The sequence below is a fragment of the Mirounga leonina genome, unplaced genomic scaffold (genome assembly GCF_011800145.1).
Source record: "Mirounga leonina isolate KUSES-001 unplaced genomic scaffold, KU_Mleo_1.0 Mir_171, whole genome shotgun sequence".
Lineage (NCBI taxonomy): Eukaryota > Metazoa > Chordata > Mammalia > Carnivora > Phocidae > Mirounga > Mirounga leonina.
In genome coordinates, this window is record NW_023270436.1 from 23,858,268 (window position 1) to 23,876,568 (window position 18,301).

The window sequence follows — 18,301 nt, forward strand, 5'->3', positions numbered from 1 at the left end:
GCCCCGCTGGCCTCGCGCCCCTGCCCGCCCCCCGCGCGCACCCCGGCGGTCGCGCTCACGCACGCGACCCCAGGAGCAGCGCGCCCGCGCTCCTGCCCTCCCTGCGGCCCTTGGCGCGAGGCGCCCCAGCTCCCGCTGCCGCCGGGCACTTACTCGGTGCCTCCGCCGCTCGGCGGCCCTTTGCCTCGGCCGCCGTTCCCCTCCCCGCCGCCCGCGCCGGTCCGAGGGCTGCTCCGCGAGGCCTTCGCTCTCGCCCCCCCACCCGTTTGGACTGTCTCTCTTCAGCCGCCGTAACCACAGCCCAACCCTCCGCCCCTCCTCCCAGACCCCCTCCGCCTTAATAACTCCCTCCACGCACCCGGGCCCCAGCACCGCCTTCGCCACTGCGCGCCCGGATGTGAGGTGGCCGCGGCGGTGCCGGGCGGAAAAGAGAAACATTGCGGCGCGCTCCCCGGACGCCGGCCCCAGCGTGCGCCCGGCGGCGGGGAGGCGGAGGCGGGGAGGAGATGGCGACGGCGGGGAGGGGGCTGGGGCAGCGGCGGCGGAAGCCTTTCTCGGTGCGCGCAGGCGGTCGTCCTGGGCAGCCCTCGGGAGGACGCTGCGTTCCCACGAGCGCTTCGGGGCGGGGCGGAGCGGAAAGGGGCGGGCGGTGCTGGGAGCCTGCAGTCCGCGCCTGGCAGCTCTCCCTGGAAGGCGGTGGTCCCAGCGAGGTCTGGGTCCGGGGTCCGCGGCCTGGTGCGATTTGGGAGCGCGACGACTGCTGCGTTCGCACGGTTCGCGACGGCGGGGAACCGTGGGGCTTCGGCGGTGGCAGTCTGAGGCGAACCTGGGGGCTTTTGAGCCTGGCGTTTGTGGGCTCGAATCTCAGGTTTTTCATTAGTGGCGTAATGTTGGGCAAAGCCCTTTTTCTCCCTTTTTCTTTCTAAAATGGCTCCTCTCTATAAATTTATGTGATTGTATGTTGTTGCATTAACAAACTTGCCACCATTGCTTTTGATTGAGCTAAAGGCGACTGACAGATTCATGGAAAGGTGTTTTTTTCCCCCCCGCCCATAACCCGAGTCTTTCTACGCCTGCACGGGAAGGGGAAGTGCGAGTGTTTGGGTGAAAATGAGACGGCGAATGTGAAGCGCATAGTCCCAGGTGGCGAGACTTTGGCAAATGGGTGCACAGCAATGCAAACAATTTCCCTACTCTGAGAAATGAGAGTAATTGCCGTGCTGGGGAGGAGCCATCAGTAAAGGTTTGACGGAGATCACATGTGAGCCCGGTCTGCAGGAATATCCCCAGCCCCAATTTCTGTCGCGTGCTGACCGCCCGGGCTTGCTGTGAAATGTTACATGGGCGTAGAGGGAAACGCAGTTTTTCTCGCTAAAGGGTAGTGAAGTCTCCATTTCTTTGAAGGGGCCTACTTTGAACTTGACTTGTAAAATAAGGGGATTGGGCATTGAGTGATCGCCAAGTTCCCTTCCTATGAGTCTTGGCAACCGAGAAAATTATGAAAATATTTTTCTTTTAGTCTGTAATACTGAATAAAATGTGTTTCAATTTTTTTTTTAATAACATGTGTTAACGATCTTTGCAGGCAAGAGGCAGAGGGAAACATTTGCAAATTGGGCCGGAGTTTGCATCCCAGTTCTGCCACACCCTACAGGCTGGGGTTAGGCCAGTTCTTTATCCTTAGCCTTGGTTTTCTAATCAGTAAAATTGGAAAGATGATAACCCATCTCACAGGGGCTGTTATCAATATTAAAAAGGATAAGTTGGGTAAAAAGCCTTACACAACCTCCGTAAAGCTGCCTTTTTATTTTTTTAAGCCTATTCAGAGGCACATTGTAGGTAATGAAACAATGCTCGTCTTAATATTTTAGAAATCAAGTTGCTTTTGGAATCAGGTTCTTCCTAAGGTTGAGGATAATGGTATAATCCTTTTGCTATCAGATATAATGAAGAAGGCCCATTCTTTGAAGCTCTTATATTCTGGTTCTGCCAGTTGGTGTGAAACCTGAGCCAGTCATTTCGTTTTTCTGGACCTGTTTACTCCTTTGTCAAAAAAGGATAGCAGTACCTACTTTTGAGGAATTAGAGATATTAAGAACATTGTCCTTATTCCTGTGTAATAAACCACCCCAAAACTCAGTGGCTTAACTCAATTATTTATTTTGCAAGACACCTGGTTTCTGCTCCATCTAATGGCTCGCTTACTCACATATTTGGTGCTTGATGGCTGTCGGCTGGGACTCCTGGAGCTGTTGACTGGAACGTTTATACATGCCCTCTCTGTGGCCCGAGCTTTTCTCACAACATGGTGGCAGGATTCTGTGGGCAGCCAGCTGCTGAACTGCCTTTTCTAACCTAGCCTCGGAGTCATTCAGTGTTCTGCCACATGCTGTATTCTATTAAGAAGTCACTAAGGGGAGGGGACTTAGACTACTTTTATACAGAAGTGTCAAAGAATTTGTGGACATATTTTAAAATTACCAAAAGGGGCGCCTGGGTGGCTCAGTCGTTAAAATTACCACAACTACACATAAAATCTGCTCAAGGCATTGTAGCTACCATGGTAGACGCCTGGCCTGGAGCTAATTTCCTGGGCCCTCCGGTCTGTCCTAGTTGGGATGTACTCTTCCACCAAGCTCTCCTTTAGTATCTTGTAGAACCTTGGTCTCAACTCACTTATCTCTCAGACTCAATTTGTCCTTGTGAAAGGAGATGCAAATTAGTACCTGGGAATAAAGGTAGTAATTTACTAAGGGAGGGTCACCTGTGTCATACAAAACCTAGATGCTTGCAAATCCTTGTTTAATTGTAGCTTTTGAATATTCTCAGTAAGAATGATAGTTTGTAATTCTAAATGCCCCTTTTTGCAATTAATGAATTTTCAAATATCTGTATGAGAGGCTCCTTGAGAGAATAAGAAATTATTTACTCTTGTTCTTTACTAAGTATTTGCAAGATCTTCATTTAGGTTCAGTTGTTGGTTCAAAGTTTGGCATAAGGGGGCTCAAAAGTTCAGTCAGTTGGGGAAATTAGCAGTCCAAGAGCAGTAGAGAAGCAGATGAAAATACTAGAAACCTAGTAATTTTTAGAGCAGCCTTATGTCAGAAAGTTGGGATTACACCTCAACTAGACAGTGCCTCTCTAAATGCGTTTTTTTCCTGTTCAGTTTTTCTTGCTCTAAGGGTAATCCCTGGTTCTAAGAAAAAGAGTTGAACAGTTTCACAGATGTGTGGCATAATGTACTCAGGTTAAGGACTATAAAGAAATTAAGGGACTTTTGGAAGACCACACAAATTCTTTGCAGAGCCTCTACCCTTTCTGGTGCTTTACATGTTTGATTTTATTTATGGGAAGTACTTAAAACAGAGCCAACTGAGTAAGCGCTGCTGCACTAGCTGTTGTTACTCTATACTGTTCTAATCTTTCCTGACAGGAGTAATTATTTGCATTAATAATTCGAAAATGCCTTTCATCCCTTCCTAAATTAGTCAAAGTTGACGGTAGTAAAGGTACATGACAGGAATAAAGCATCAGCAAATCATCTAGAAAGCATAAAGTACTTATAAGACTAATTTTACAGTTAGTAAATATTAGTGTTAATTAGGACTTTGAAACTCACTAAATTAGTCATCCCTAAAAGACTGGTTCCCGTGTCCTGCTAAAGTGGAACTTCTTTTAAACACCTGTTTTTTAGTAACAAAAATTAGCATATGTAGAAAATCCAGCAAAAATGCAAACTACCTGTGTGACTTTAATCCCAGGACACCCAACAAGTTATTTTACCTCATATTTGTAATATAAAATCTTTCAAGCATTTAAGTACATAATGCTAGCCTTTGCTGTCTCCACCAAAAATCTCATGTGCTTTCAAATGTTTTACAAAGCGCAGGAGAAAAGCATATGAAAGTGCCCCACCTACCTTCCCTTACTCCTATTTTTTAAAAGATAAGAGTTTTAAAAAAAGTTAACGACTATTTACTAACAATTAGTGCTTAAATACATTTTTTAAGGAAGGGTTCAGAGAAGATCCCAGCCTGGGATAATTTAAATTCGGGGGCCGCGGAACAACATATCCCTTGCCCTTCAGATTGACAACCTCCCTGGTCCACGCATGCGCGCGCCCTACTCTTTAGGGGCTGGCTCGCACCGGCTGGGAACCATCGAGAACCAAGAGCTAGAGAGGCTCACGCGGGAGCCTGGAAGTGGGGGGAAGGAGGACCTTCGTCCGCGTGGGCCTCATCCCTAGTCCCTGCCGCGTGAGGCGTAGCTCGGGAATCCGATTCGAAATAACTCCTACTTCTCTTGTCTAAGAGTGGCTGTAGGAAGCTGAGCTCTGAGAGAAGCGAGTAGGCCGAGGAGTCCGAAAGCCCACCTTGAGGTTGCACAGACGGCGTATTCATCCGCGCACTTTGGGGCCAACACAGCCTTGCCGGTGCTCTGCGGCTGCCAGAGGGAGGCGTGTCACCTATCGGACTGAGGCTGCGCGAACTCTAGAGTCCCTGGAGGGGCGTGTCACACGCACGCCGCGTCGCCGTGGAGACAGGGGCGGGGCCGGCGCGAGACACGCGTGCTGAGACGCGGGAAGCGCTGAGGAGGGTGTGGGCCCCGCGGGTCGGACGAGCGCGGGCCGCGGCTGCCCACTCCTGCTGGGACTTCGCGAGGCCGGAGTGCTCGGCTTGTCAGGTATGAGGCCCGGTCGCATCGTCTCCAGCCTCTGAGTGGCTCGGCCTCCTCGATTGGGAGTCCAGCGGCGAGCGCACGTCCCTGTGGACTCTCCTCTTGGGGCCTCCGCTTCCTTCTCTAGGAGTGCAGGCGATGCTGCCTATCCACGGATTGTGATCTGGGAATGGAAGAGGTGTGAAGAGAGTGCGCAGGACTTTCGGAGCCCACCTTCCTCGCCCAGCATGGTGCTTGCGTCCTTCTTGCCGGGTGCTGCTTCCCGTCAGCGTCTAGTCGCCCGGGCTCCGGGCGCCGCTTCCTCCCGCGCGTCTGGTGCGCTGCAGGCGGGCGCCGGTGCCTGCATCCATGCAAGGCTCATTAGCGTGCGCGGATCCGAATGAGGAGTTTCTGGGTCCCTGCTGCATGGCCAGGCCCGGGGCTAGTGTGCACAAACCTGGGAGGCCTCATCTGAACCCAGAGGGCCCAGCAGGTCAACAACAGTGAAGCCTCACCGGCAGCGGGAGATAAATGCTTCTTTATTATCTCATGGGAGGCAGTTCAGGTTTCTTGTCAGCCTGTGTAGATGCAAATATTTGAACGAATGGTGTTAGGGACCTGAGTACCAGTCCGGCCCTACCTCTTGGCTAATGACCTCAATTAGGTACTTCGTCTGTAAAATGAATGAAATGGCTACCACCTGTTTGGGTGGTTGTTAAAAGGCAGGTTATGAATGAAAAATGTTTAGTACTATCTATACCTGACAGAGAGTACCCGCTACATACGTGTTTTTTTGTTTGTTTTTTTAATCTATTCGTTTTAGATCTCATGGTACCTGCCCAAGTGCCATGAAAATATGAAGCTTGGAGGTATCAGGCAAGGCTTCCTGGAAGAAGTAGTTGAAACTGTTTTGGATGCTTAAGATATAAATTTAGGTCTTTCCTTGCTTTTCTTTAGTAGGATCACTGATTTCTCAGTCATTGTTAGCAGCTGCGAAGTACTGTAGAAACTTTTTTTTTTTTAAAGATTTTATTTACTTATTTGACAGAGAGAGAGAGAGAAAGAGCATAAGCAGGAGGAGCAGGCTCCTGGCTGAACAGGGAGCCCGATGCGGGGCTCAGGATCATGACCTGAGCCGAAGGTAGATGCTTAACTGACTAAGCCACCCAGGTGCCCCCTGTAGAAACAAAGTTCTTTAAAAAGTAATTTAATTTTTCAAGTTAACATACATGATTTTAAAAACCAATAATAAAAGCTTATAGTAGAGGGGCGCCTGGGTGGCTCAGTCGTTAAACGTCTGCCTTCGGCTCAGGTCATGATCCCAGGGTCCTGGGATCGAGCCCCGCATCGGGCTCCCTGCTCCGCGGGGAGCCTGCCTCTCCCTTTCCTACTCTCCCTATTGTGTGCCCTCCTCTCTCGCTGTCTCTCTCTCTGTCAAATAAATAAAATCTTTAAAAAAAAAAAAAAAAAGCTTAGAATAGAAAATAGCCCCACGCCCCAGTCATAATTTCCATTCTGCTAGCAGTTTCTCCTGATCTTATTTATAAGTTGGAAGTATATATCCTTATGGGCGATATTTCCTGATTTTTTAGTTTTACACATAAAGTGTTGACTGTTATCCGTGGAAGATAAGTGGTCAGTGTTATATAACATTTCACAGCTATACCAGAGTACTGCAACTGTTCTTTCTTGTACATCCCATTATTTTTTTCTGAAAATGAATAATTATCTTATTTTCTCATTTGCCTAGTACTCATGCACAGGTCATTAATTTTTTTTTCCCTGAATGCATCAGCATTTCTCATATGCCTATCTAAATTTTTTGCAAAATTACTCTCAAAACTGTCCATTTCATCTTTTTCCTGGAGATCTTCCTCTGTTCTAATCTGATCTGGTGGTTCTGTGCCTGCTGTACTCAGTTCTAATCCAGAAACTTCTTTTCACATCTATCCTGGGATTTGCTTCTTTTTGCTATTCTCTTATATTGAATTTGCTGTTGCCTGTGTTCCTTTTTTTCCCCTCTATTTGCTTCCTTGGTTTGGGGGATACATTTTCCTTTAATAACTACTGCTTCTACTTCCTCCTTTTCTTTCTTTAACAGCTTTATTGCAATATAATTCACATAGAATACAATTCACCAATTGAAAGTCTTCAGTGGTTTTTAATATATTCAGTTATGCAACCACACCATAATCAATTTTAGAACATTTTATCACCCTGAAAAGAAACCCTTAATGTTAGAGGAGTCACTCCCCATTTCCCTTCAGTCCTTCCAGCCCTAGGCAGCCAGGCATTAACTTTGTGACTCTATAGATTTATCTGTTCTGGACATTTCATATAAATGGAATCATATGATACATGCTCCCGTGTGATTGGCTTCTTTCACCTAGCATGTGCCAGTATGCATCCATGTTTTAACATGTAATAGTAGTGCATTTCTTTTTATGGTTGCATGATATTTCATTGTGTGGATATACCATATTTTGTTTGTCCATCCATGAGTTGGTGGACATTTGGGCTTTCACTTTTTTGGCTATTATTAATAATATTGCTGTGAACATTCATGTACAGGTTTTTGTATAAACATTTGTTTTAAGTTCTCTTGGCTATGTACCTAGGAATGGAACTGCTAGGTCAGATGGTAACTCTATATTTATCTTTTTGAGGAATTGCCAGTTTTCCAAAGTGGCTGCACCATTTTACATTATCACCAGCAGTGTCTGAGGGTTTCACTTTCTCTACATCCTCACCAACACTTGTTATTATCTTTGTCTTTAAGTTTAATTTTTGAAATAATCTCTACTCAGTGTGGGGCTCGGACTCACGACCTTGAGATCAAGAATTGCCTGTTCCTCTGAGCCAGCTAGGTGCCCCAGTCTTTCTTTCTTTTTGATTGTAGCCATCCTAATGGTTATCTCATTGGGATTTGATTTGCATTTCCCTGATGGCTAATGATATTGAACATCTTGTGTTTTTTTTTTTTAAAGATTTTATTTATTTATTTGACAGAGAGAGAGATAGCGAGAGAGGGAACACAAGCAGGGGGAGTGGGAGAGGGAGAAGCAGGCTTCCTGCTGAGTAGGGAGCCCGATGTGGGGCTCGATCCCAGGACCGTGGGATCATGACCTGAGCTGAAGGTAGACGTTTAACGACTGAGCCACCCAGGTGCCCTGATACTGAACATCTTATAATGTGCTTATTGGCCATTTATGTTTTTTTTTTTTGAGAAATGTCTATTCACATCCTTTGTCCATTTTAAAATTGGGTTTTTTTTTTATTACTGTGTAGTAGGAATTTTTAAAAATATAATCTAGATATGTCTCTTAATAGATTTGCCAGTATTTTCTCGCATTCAGTGAGTCGTCTTTTCACTTTCTTGATGGTGTCCTTTGAAACACAACTATTTTTAATTTTGACAACATCCAGTTTTCCTGTAACTTCTCAAGAATGAGATAGCTTAGAGGTGCCTGGGTGGTTTGGTCAGTTAAGCGTCTATCCCTCCCCTCGGCTAGGGTCATGATCCCGGGGTGGTGGGGTCCTGGGATTGAACCCTGCGTCGGGCTCCCTGCTTAGTGGAGAGCCTGCTTCTCCCTCTCCCTCTGCAGCTCCCCCTGCTTGTGCTCTCTCCCAAATAAATAAATAAAATCTTAATAAAAAAAAAAAGGATGGGATAGCTTAAACTTTTTCTCCTTGCACAGGGAAAAAGTGTTTGATCCCTGACATTTGGCCTCTGTGCAGGACCTCTCATCTGAGGATTTGCATCCTTCAGTTTTGAGAGACTTTCTTCTTTTCTTTTTTTAAGATTATTTTAGTGAGAGAGAGACAGTGTGCATGAGCCAGGGGAGGAACAAAGGGAGAGGGAGAGAGAGAATTTTGAGCAGACTCCATGCTGAGCTCAGAGCTCACAACCCTGAGATCAAGAGTCGGACACCCAACCAACTGAACCACCCAGGCACCCCCCCAAAAATTAATTCTTTAATAACTCATTAAAATATTTTTTAGAATAGAAAAAGTTTAAAGTTTAAGTTTCCCTGATTGTTTCATATTTTTTGACAGTTGGTTTGTAGTTAGTTAAAATCAAGATCCAAAATCAAAGTCCATACATTGCATTTGATTGATCTACATCTTAAGTGTCTTTTAATGTGTAAGTTTCCCCTCTTTGCAGTTTATTTGTTGAAGGAACTGGGTCGTTAGTCCTTTGAAGTTTCCTACATCACCGATTTTGCTGATTGCAGAATCATTTTTATTCCCTGTATTTTTGGTAAGTTGGTACTTAGTTGTAGATGATGCTTGATGATATTTAGATTCAAGTTCTTGGCAGGAGTGCATCACAGGTCGTGGACTTCCTCAGATTTCTTCATTTGCTTTGGTCTCTTTCTTGTTGGAGGTCACATCCAAATCTCTTGTGATTCTTGATTGTCCATTCATACTTAATTGTCAGCAACTGAGAAATTAGTTAGACGCTCCCAGTGTCTGAGCAGGACTTGCAGGTTTGTGAGCTTCTCTCTAGGGGTGAGCGTGCATTTTCATTGAGGGAAGTAGGGAACAGATAGGAGAATCTTGAGGGCTTTTATTTTTTTTATTTTTTTTATTTTAAAGATTTTATTTATTTATATGAGAGAGAGAGAATGAGAGAGAGCAAGCACATGAGAGGGGGGAGGGTCAGAGGGAGAAGCAGACCCCCTGCTGAGCAAGGAGCCCGATATGGGACTCGATCCCGGGACTCGATCCCAGGACTCGATCCCGGGACTCGATCCCGGGACTCCAGGATCATGACCTGAGCCGAAGGCAGTCGCTTAACCAACTGAGCCACCCAGGCGCCCTCTTGAGGGCTTTTAGTTTTTAGCTTCTTCTGCAAAGGTTCTTCCAGTCTCCTGACTGGGAGGTACCAGTTGAGCTGCCAGAATTCTGGAAGCAAGGTGTGGAGAAGGAGCTGGATACCCTGCCTGGGAGGGTTGGGAAGGAGACCAGTGGCCCCAAATGCTCACCATGTAGACTTTCATTCAGTCCCCTCATTTGTGGCTTGTGGCTTCAGTTCTGGGAGCCATTCCTTTGTTCCTTCTAGTTCTGAGCTCTTCTGAGATTCTGTAGGCCTGCATCTTGTTGGTATCCCACTCTGTAGGTATTCCAGAGAATCATTAATCATTACAACAAAACATGAACCCAAGGTGGTGACTCATTTATTATAGCAGTATTTAGCCAAAAATCCCTGTTTGAAATATCCTTTATTTACGGAAATAGTCACTAATGGTGACTTTTGTTACTTGGAGTGTGATACCAGAAAGACGAGGAGGACAAATGTTTGATCTCAGTAAGGTCTATTCGTTTTTTATGGTTTAACTTTCTTTTCTGGCTAATTCCTTCTCTGATTGTCATTGAAATATAAACGGTGATTTCATTCTTTTAGAATGAATGTCTTATTATAAATATCTCACAATTACTCAACATAAGACAAGTCCACCCTATTAGCTTTCTTCCACCATGTACTTAAATCTTACTCCTTTTTGTTACTACTTGAATTAGTTTCCAAAGGCTGCTCTGACAAAATAGTATATACTTGGTGGCTTATAAACAACAGAAATGTATTGTTTCATAGTTCCGGAAGCTAGAAATCTGACATCAAGATGTCAACAGGCCATCCTCTTTCTGGAGGCTCTGGAGGAGGATCTGTTTCATGCATTTCTCTTAGCTTCTGGTGTTGCCAACAGTCCTTGGTGTTCCTTGCCTTGTGGACACATCTTTCTAGTCTCTGCTTTCATCATCACATGCTGTTCTCCCTGTATGTCTTTCTTCACATGGCATTCTCCTTTCTGTGTGTATCTGTCCCTCAGTCTCATCCCCTCTTTTTATAAAGATGCCAGTCATACTGGATTAAGGGCCCACCTTATTCCAGTGTGACCTCACCTTAATTACATCTGCAAAGACAATTTCCAAATCAGGTCAATTCATAGGTACTCAGAGTTGGACTTCTTTTAGGGGGACACAATCCAACCCACAACATTGCTATTCTTTGTGCTAAGAAATAAATAAAAACTATGTTGCTTATTGGTTCATAATGAATATTACTGGTAGAAATTATCACCAAATGAAAATGGGAACTGTACACGGTAATTTACTTTTGACCAAAACTCCCTGGATATTCTTAGAGGTAACATTGACAACAACAAAAAATTGATTTGGCAAAAAATAAGAAATCTAGGCCTCTCCTAGTGTTCCTGTGAAGGGAAGTTGGAGGTCTTAGAGCATCACCTGGATAAGAAGAATGAGCCAGTTATAGCCTTTTGAGTGTCATTCTCTCTCCTCCCAGTTTCCTTTCTTATAAAATAACTTTATTTTTTAATTTTTTTTATTATGTTAGTCACCATACATTACATCATTAGTTTTTGATGTAGTGTTCCATGATTCATTGTTTGTATATAACACCCAGTGCTCCATGCAATACGTGCCCTCCTTAATACACATCACCGGGCTAACCCATCCCCCCACCTCCCTCCCCTCTAAAACCTCTGTTTGTTTCTCGGAGTCCATAGTCTCTCAAAATGCAATTTAAAAAATTTCATAGACTTGCCATGTTCATCTAATGTTGAATTAAGAAGAGATTAGGAGCTAGCATGTAGCTGTTCAGAAATGTGGCTCCTAAGAGGCTTCAGATAATTTACTCTCCTTTTCCCTCTTTTTTTATAGTTAAAAAGGGAAGATAAAAGACTTTTTGATTCATGAAGAATCTGCTCACTGAGAAGTGTATATCAAGCCACTGCCAAATTTCCATCAAAAGAGAAGTAAGCAGAGAATGCAGAGGAAGGTGGACTCCAGGTGAGTGATAGGACTTAATAAAAAAAGATAACTGAAATTGTGACCCATTCCTAAATCCTAAGTGGCGAGAAAGGAACTTTGGGAAAGGATTTTTTTGTTGGTATTTTGGTTTTCTCATCTAGAGTGTAATGTACATTTCATATGTAATGTTAGAGTTCAAAACCATTTTGAGTGTGTGGAAATATCCATCATTAAAATTATGATTTTGAGCAAGAATGAGGATGATTTTGCTGAGTTTGGAAGTTCTTTTTTTTTTCCTCCCCACACACAAGTACTTTATTGAATTCAATTGCAGACTGACATGTATATAAAATTCTGTGATAGGAGTGACAGCCTCAGGCTACGGCAGCTGCTAATAGCTTCCATAATGTTTTATGTTCTCTGAAATTGCTTAGAAAATTATCAGTGAGCCAGTGGCAGAAATAATGATGAAAAATAATGATGAACATCGGGCTCCCTACTCACTGGGGAGTCTGCTTCTTCCTCTACCCTCCCCCCCATGTTCTCTCTCTCTCTCTCTCTCTCATAAATAAATAAAATCTTTAAAAAAGAAATATTGATGAACGCAATGATCAGAAGGAGGCCTAAGACCAGGGCCCAGATGTTCAGGCACTTGGTGGTGGAGGCATAGGCCTGGGCTCCAGCCACATCACCCACCACCTTCTGGTCCTTAGACTTCATGGAGTAGGTGGATGCCACGAAACCCAGGCAGCACAAGTTCATGAAGATTGTGTTGCAGAGAGACCAGATGATGTGGTTGGGCACCGACATCTTGCAGCGGATGTTGATCATGGTGGTCACCGTGGGAGCTAAGCTATAGGTCACCCGGAGTACAGCCACCTTGTGCTCCTCCTTGAGCATCTCCTAGGTAGTGGGGACACCAGTGTGGGCACCAGGAAAGAAGCGCTGGGAATTGCCATTCCTGGTGCTAGATGGAGTAGCTGTGGTCTGGATGCTGGACAGTGCTCTGGGCCCTCCATTTCCCCAGTAGTTTTTTTCCCCAAAGATTCCTCTCTTGGTGTTTGGGAATCCTCCGGTTGGAAGTTCTAACACGCAAGGCTGACTGTATTTTGGATCTTTCTCCTGCTTTTGATCATGGTTACTTTCAGCCTAGATGAAGGTTCTTTTGATTCCAAATAGCAGAATCCAGCTCTGGCTAACCTTGACAAAAGGAAGGAATTTACAAGAAAGAGTGCTGTTTACTAACAAACCTCAGACAGGGGTGGGTATATGGCTTGTAGCTGGCCAGTCATGAGTGTCCCACTGCCCTGGGCATGTGACTGCATAGGCTAATCAGGGGTTTTTCTCTAAAGCTGAGACAGCCATTTAAAGAGAGGGTTGCTCTCTATTCCTGAGGTTGCTGTGACTGCAGTTGCAGTATCCACCAAGCAGAGGCAGCACACTGACAGAAGCAGGAAGATCTAACAATGTTGAGACACCAGCTCTAGTTCTTGAAGCTCTAGTTCAGAATTCTTCCAAAGTGCAAGAACTAGGGAATTACCTCTTTGTGCTGAATATCTAATCTCCGCTCATTGGCATCCAAGGTTTCCTGATGGGATTGGCCAAAGAAGAGGTCTGGCAGGAGGTAGGGGGAGGAAGAAGAATGAGCCCAGACTATTTATTTATTCCCTTGGTTCCCTCCTTGCAAGATGTTTTGGGTTGGCTGTGTCCCTCCACTGAAGTTCACAGAGCACCTGGTGAGGCAGGAGTCTCTGACTCTCCTTCTGCATTCTGGTAATTATTTCCTCTCCTTATCCCTTTGGGCCTAGAGATGACACTAGCTTAGCTTCTACTAGCTTCAGGTTCCTGCACTTTCCCTTGTGGTTCCCCTACACGCACACCTTTGTAAATCGGCCATCCTCAAATTATCATTTGTTTTTAGTATATCATCAGTTTTCTGTGGGAATCTTGGGAATTTTTATCATGACTGGTGTTGGATTTTGTCAGATGGTTTTTCTGCATCAGTTGAAATGATCTTATGGTTTTTGTTCTTTATTAATAGGGTATATTACATTGATTTTCAGATGTTAAACCTTGCATCCTAGGATAAATCCAACTTGGGCATGGTGTTTTTTGTATGGTTCTTATGTGTTGGATTTGGTTTACTAATATATTTTGAGGATTTTTGTGTTGATAGTTTTGTTTATTAGATATTGGTCTATATTTTGTGTGTGTGTGTGTGTGTGTGTTTAAAAGATTTATTTATTTGACAGAGAAAGAAAGTGAGTGAGAGAGAACACAAGCTGGGAGGGGCAGAGGAAGAAGCAGACTCCCTGCTGAGCAGTGAGCCTGACATGGGGTCCATCCTGGGACTCCAGAATCATGACCTGAGCTGAAGGCAGACATTTAACCAACTGAGCCACCCAGGCGTCCCAGTGTGTGTGTATTTTTGTCTGCCTTTGGTATCAGGGTGTGATACTGGCTCAAAGTATGAGTTTGGAAGTGTTCCTTCCTTCTTTATTTTCTGGAAGAATTTATAGAGTATCGGCATCATTTATTTTTAAAATATTTGATTGAATTCATCAGTGGAGCCATCTGGACCTGGGGTTTTCTTTGTAGGAAACATTTTAATTACTAAGTCCATTTCTTCGCTTGTTATAGGTCTATTCAGAGTTTCTACTTCTTCTTGAGTCAATTTTGGTAATTTGTGTTTTTCTGGGAATGTGTTCATTTCATCTCAGTTATTTAATTTGTTGGCATAAAGTTCATAGTAGTCCTTTATATTCTTTCAGTTTATGAAAAGTTAGTGGTAATGTCCTCTCTTTCATTCCTACTTTTAGCAGTTTGCTAAAGGCTTGTCAGTTTTGTTGAAGGACCCTTACTGTTGTTACACTTTTTTTTCCTTATGCTTATTTGATTTGGGTTCTGATTGCTTGCAACCTCTGATGGTAACTAACGTACAGAAATTTTTTATAGAACCTACTAGGCCTTGGGCAGGGTAGAAGCCAGAGTATGGTGGGAGTGACCTATCTGGCAGTTGTTTGGACCTTTCCTCCTGAGTGGTGCCATATTGGTGCTTCAGCCTCCAACTCCTGTTCAGTCTGTGTCTCAGCTCAAAATTCACTCCTGGGTGGATGAATCTGGATAGTCCAGTGTGAGTCAGATTTCTCCTCCTGCTCTAATTCACTGGGACTTGGAGAAGGGTTATGGAGCTCCAGCATGGCTGCTGAGGTCTGCCCCTGCTGATCCCATAGAAAGGGGATCCTTGAAAGCTGAATCAGCACCCCGACAGTGTTTCCCTTGTGCCCTGTAGAGCACTCTTCAGGCCTGCCTCATTTCATCCTCTGAAGCAAATTAACCGTGGCTTAAAATGAAGCTCGGTAGCCTCTAACTCTTATTTTCTCCAATTACTTTACAGCTTCAGATGTGGGACCTTGAGAAGGGAGTGTGTTTGCTTTAAAAAAAAAATTAGAACACAGTTTAGATTCAGAAAGGTGCATGAAATGTACTGTTTATTATATCATTTTGAAACAAACATGTAACCATCACACTGATAAAGTGTGTTGTCAACACCTCCGAAGTCCCTTTTTCTGTATCCTTTCCTAATCACACCCACTCCTTCTTCCCTAGAGTAAACCACTGTCCTACCTTAATAGTAATCACTTTCTCAAATTTCTTTATATTTTTACCAGTTAAGTATGCATTCCAAAACAATATAGTTTAGTTTTGCCTCTTTGCCTTTATATAAATGGAATCATATTGTATGTATTCTTTTGTGTCTTGATTCTTTCTCTCAAGATTATAAGATTCCTTCATGTTATTGTCTATAGTTGTAGTTTGCACATTTTCCTTGCTCTATGATACATTATAGGAATATTACAGTTTATCCATTCTGTTGACGGGCATTTGGGCTGTTTCCAGTTTTTGAATGTGATGATTCTCATATGCATAGTGTGGCACACAGTGGTTCTGAAGTTCACGCCTGCATCAGAATGCTCTGGAAAGCTTGGTAAACACAGATTGTTGGACTCCACCATCAGAGTTCTGATTCAGTAGATCTGGGGTCATGTCCAATGATTTGTATTTCTAGTAAATTTTGGCCATGTATGGGTTGTGCTGTTGGCCCACATCTCCCCAACACTGTGCTTCTGTGGTGGGGATATAGTCATAGCTTACTGTGCTTTTTATTCATATTTCCTGATTTCTGTTGCTGTTGAGTACCTATTTTGGGGCATCTGGATTTCCTCTTTCTGAAGTACATATTCAACTCTTAATCGCATTTTTCTTTTTTTTAAAGATTTTATTTATTTATTTGATAGAGACACAGCAAGAGAGGGAACACAAGCAGGGGGAGTGGGAGAGGGAGAAGCAGGCTTCCTGCGGAGTAGGGAGCCCGATGCAGAGCTCAATCCCAGGACCCTGGGATCATGACCTGAGCCGAAGGCAGACACTTACGACTGAGCCACCCAGGCGCCCCCTTAATCGCATTTTTCTATTCAGTTGTATATTGAGTCTTTCCCCCAATTGATATATAGGAATTTTTATTTTTCCAAATGTGAGTTCTTTCTGTTTTATGTGTTGCAAATATCTTCTCCCTCTTTGTGGCTCACTTTTTTTCACTCTGGTATCTTTTGATGAATTACGGTGTTTTAAACTTTAATGTAGTAAAAATGATGCTTTTTTTAATATATCTTTTCCATCATGTTTTAAGGGATCTTTCCTGGGGTCATGAATGTATTCTGTATTGCCTTCATTGCTTTATTATTTTGCGTTTTTTTTTCTCTAGACGATTTGAAAGTGATTTTTGTGGGGCGCCTGGGTGGCTCAGTCGTTTAGCGTCTGCCTTCAGCTCAGGGCATGATCCCAGGGTCCTAGGATCGAGCCCCACATTGGGCTCCCTGCTCGGCGGGAAGCCTGCTTCTCCCTCTCTCGCTCCCCCTGCTTGTGTTTCCTCTCTTGCTGTCTCTTTCTGTCAAAAAATAAATAAAAATCTTTAATAAAAAAAAAAGAAACTGATTTTTATTTGCCATATGAGGTTTTTGTTGTTGTTTTTTTTTTTTTTCCATGTGGATATCCAGTTGGGCCAGCACAGTTTACTGGAAAGACTTCTCTACAGCGCCACCTTTATCATTAATGCATTTAAGCTCAGGTCTGTTTCTCGGCTTTCTACTTTATGCCTATGGTTGAATTGTCCCTGCTACAAAATCATGATGACTTGATTATATAGCTTTACAGAAGTCTGAGATCTAAGTAAGGTTTTTCACCTAGTACTTTTAAACACTTCTTTAAAAAAGATTTTATTTTTAAGAAATCGCTATACCCATCATAGGGCTCGACCTCATGACCCTGAGATCAAGAGTCATATGCTCTACTGACTGAGCCAGCCGTGCACCCCTCACCAGGGACTTTTAAAAGAATGTCTGTAAGCTAGTCTTGGTCTTTGCAATTCTATATCAGCTTCAGAGTCAACTTGTCAGGTCTTTTCCCCATCTCGCAAAACAAAAACTGTTGGGATTTTAATTGGGATTACTTTGAAGCTATAGATCACGTTGGGAAAAATAACTGTTTTGTAAGTCCTAAAATTTTCCCTATAAAAATGTTTACAACTTTTTTTCCCAGTAAGCTCTTCACCCAACGTGGGACTTGAACTCATAATCCCAAGATCAAGAGTTGCATGCTCTACTGGCTGAGCCAGCCAGGCACCCCAAATGTTTATAACTTTTTTTTAAAGATTTGTTATTTGAGAGAGACAGAGAGCGAGCAATGATGGGGGGCGGGGCGGGTGGTGCGATGGGAGAGGGAGACCAGCAGACTCCCCATTGAGCGGGGAGGCCAACACGATCCTAGCCTGAGATCATGACCTGAGCCGAAATCAAGAGTTGGACGCTTAACCAACTAAGCCACTCAGGTGCCCCTGCAACTTTTGTTAGATTTACTCCTGTACTTGGTGTTTGTGGTTTGAAAACAGTATATAAATAGCTTTATTTTTTGTTTATTGTTAGTCTGTAGAAATACATACAGTTGATCCTAATTTGTAGATTCTGAATTTGTGAATTCAGGTAATCGCCAAAATTTATTTTAACCCCCAAATCTCCCAGCACTTTCTCAGTGCTCTCGGGGTCATTCTTGGACATGTGTAGAGCCTTGTAAAATTTGAGTTGCTCAACAGGCACATTCTCAGCTGAGACAAAACAAGGAATGCTCTGTCCTTCCCTTTTTTTTAAGTTTTTATTGAGGTATAATTGAGGTACAACATTATGTTAGTTTCAGGTGTACAGCATAATGATTCTGTATTTTTATATATCACAGACTGCTTACCACTTAAGTCTAGTTAACATCTTTCACCATACATAGTTACAGAATTTTTTTCTTGTGATGTGAACTTTTAAGATTTACTTTCCTAGCAACTTTCAAATATGCAATACGATTATTAACTATATCACCATGCTGTACATTTTATCCACATGACTTATTTTATAACTGGCAGTTTGTAGCTTTTGACTCCCTCACCCATTTTGACCCCCCCACCTCCACCCCTGCCTCTGGCAACCACCAATCTGTTCTCTGTGTCTGTAAGCTTGTTATTTTGTTCTGTTTTAAAATTCCACATATAAGGGAGATCATATGGTGTCTTTCTCTGTCTGACTTGTTTCATTTAATGGCCCTCAAGGCCATTCATGTTGTTGCAAATGGCAGGATTTCATGCTTTTTTATGGCTGAAGAATATGCTATTGTGTATATATATATATGTGTGTGTGTGTATATATATATTTATATATATCACATTTTCTTTATCCATTCACCTGTCAGTGGACACTTAGGTTGTTTCTTTGTCTTGGCTATTGTAAATAATGCAGTGAACATGGGGGTGTGTATATCTTTTAGAGTTAGT

At 43.4% G+C, this 18,301-nt stretch overlaps 3 protein-coding genes across 9 annotated transcripts in view; 1 reads left to right on the plus strand and 2 right to left on the minus strand.

Annotated features, from left to right (window-relative positions):
- Positions 1 to 320, minus strand: part of EIF4ENIF1 (eukaryotic translation initiation factor 4E nuclear import factor 1) — a 46,253-nt gene extending 45,933 nt beyond the window's left edge. Inside the window, exon 1 of the mRNA XM_035017420.1 lies at positions 154 to 320. The gene's annotated coding sequence lies outside the window, so the exon portion shown is untranslated. The remainder of the gene's footprint in view (positions 1 to 153) is intronic.
- A 318-nt stretch (positions 321 to 638) lies between these two features.
- SFI1 (SFI1 centrin binding protein) overlaps positions 639 to 18,301 on the plus strand; it is a 99,423-nt gene continuing 81,760 nt past the window's right edge. For 4 of the 7 annotated variants that reach the window (XM_035017426.1, XM_035017431.1, XM_035017430.1 and 1 more), the window contains exons 1-2: positions 639 to 4,683; positions 11,341 to 11,469. In XM_035017426.1, the coding sequence (XP_034873317.1) occupies positions 11,447 to 11,469 (23 nt within the window). In that variant the 5' untranslated portion in view covers positions 639 to 4,683; positions 11,341 to 11,446. Of the gene's footprint in view, positions 5,321 to 8,641; positions 8,918 to 11,340; positions 11,470 to 18,301 lie in introns of those variants that run through there. The other 3 variants (XM_035017427.1, XM_035017428.1, XM_035017429.1) reach the window with 3 other exon arrangements.
- On the minus strand, positions 12,025 to 12,917 carry LOC118018305 (putative dispanin subfamily A member 2d; the record flags this gene model as incomplete). The annotated part of the gene is made up of 1 exon (XM_035016696.1): positions 12,025 to 12,917. A coding segment is annotated over exon 1 (306 nt), but the record flags the coding sequence as incomplete, so codon positions are not given.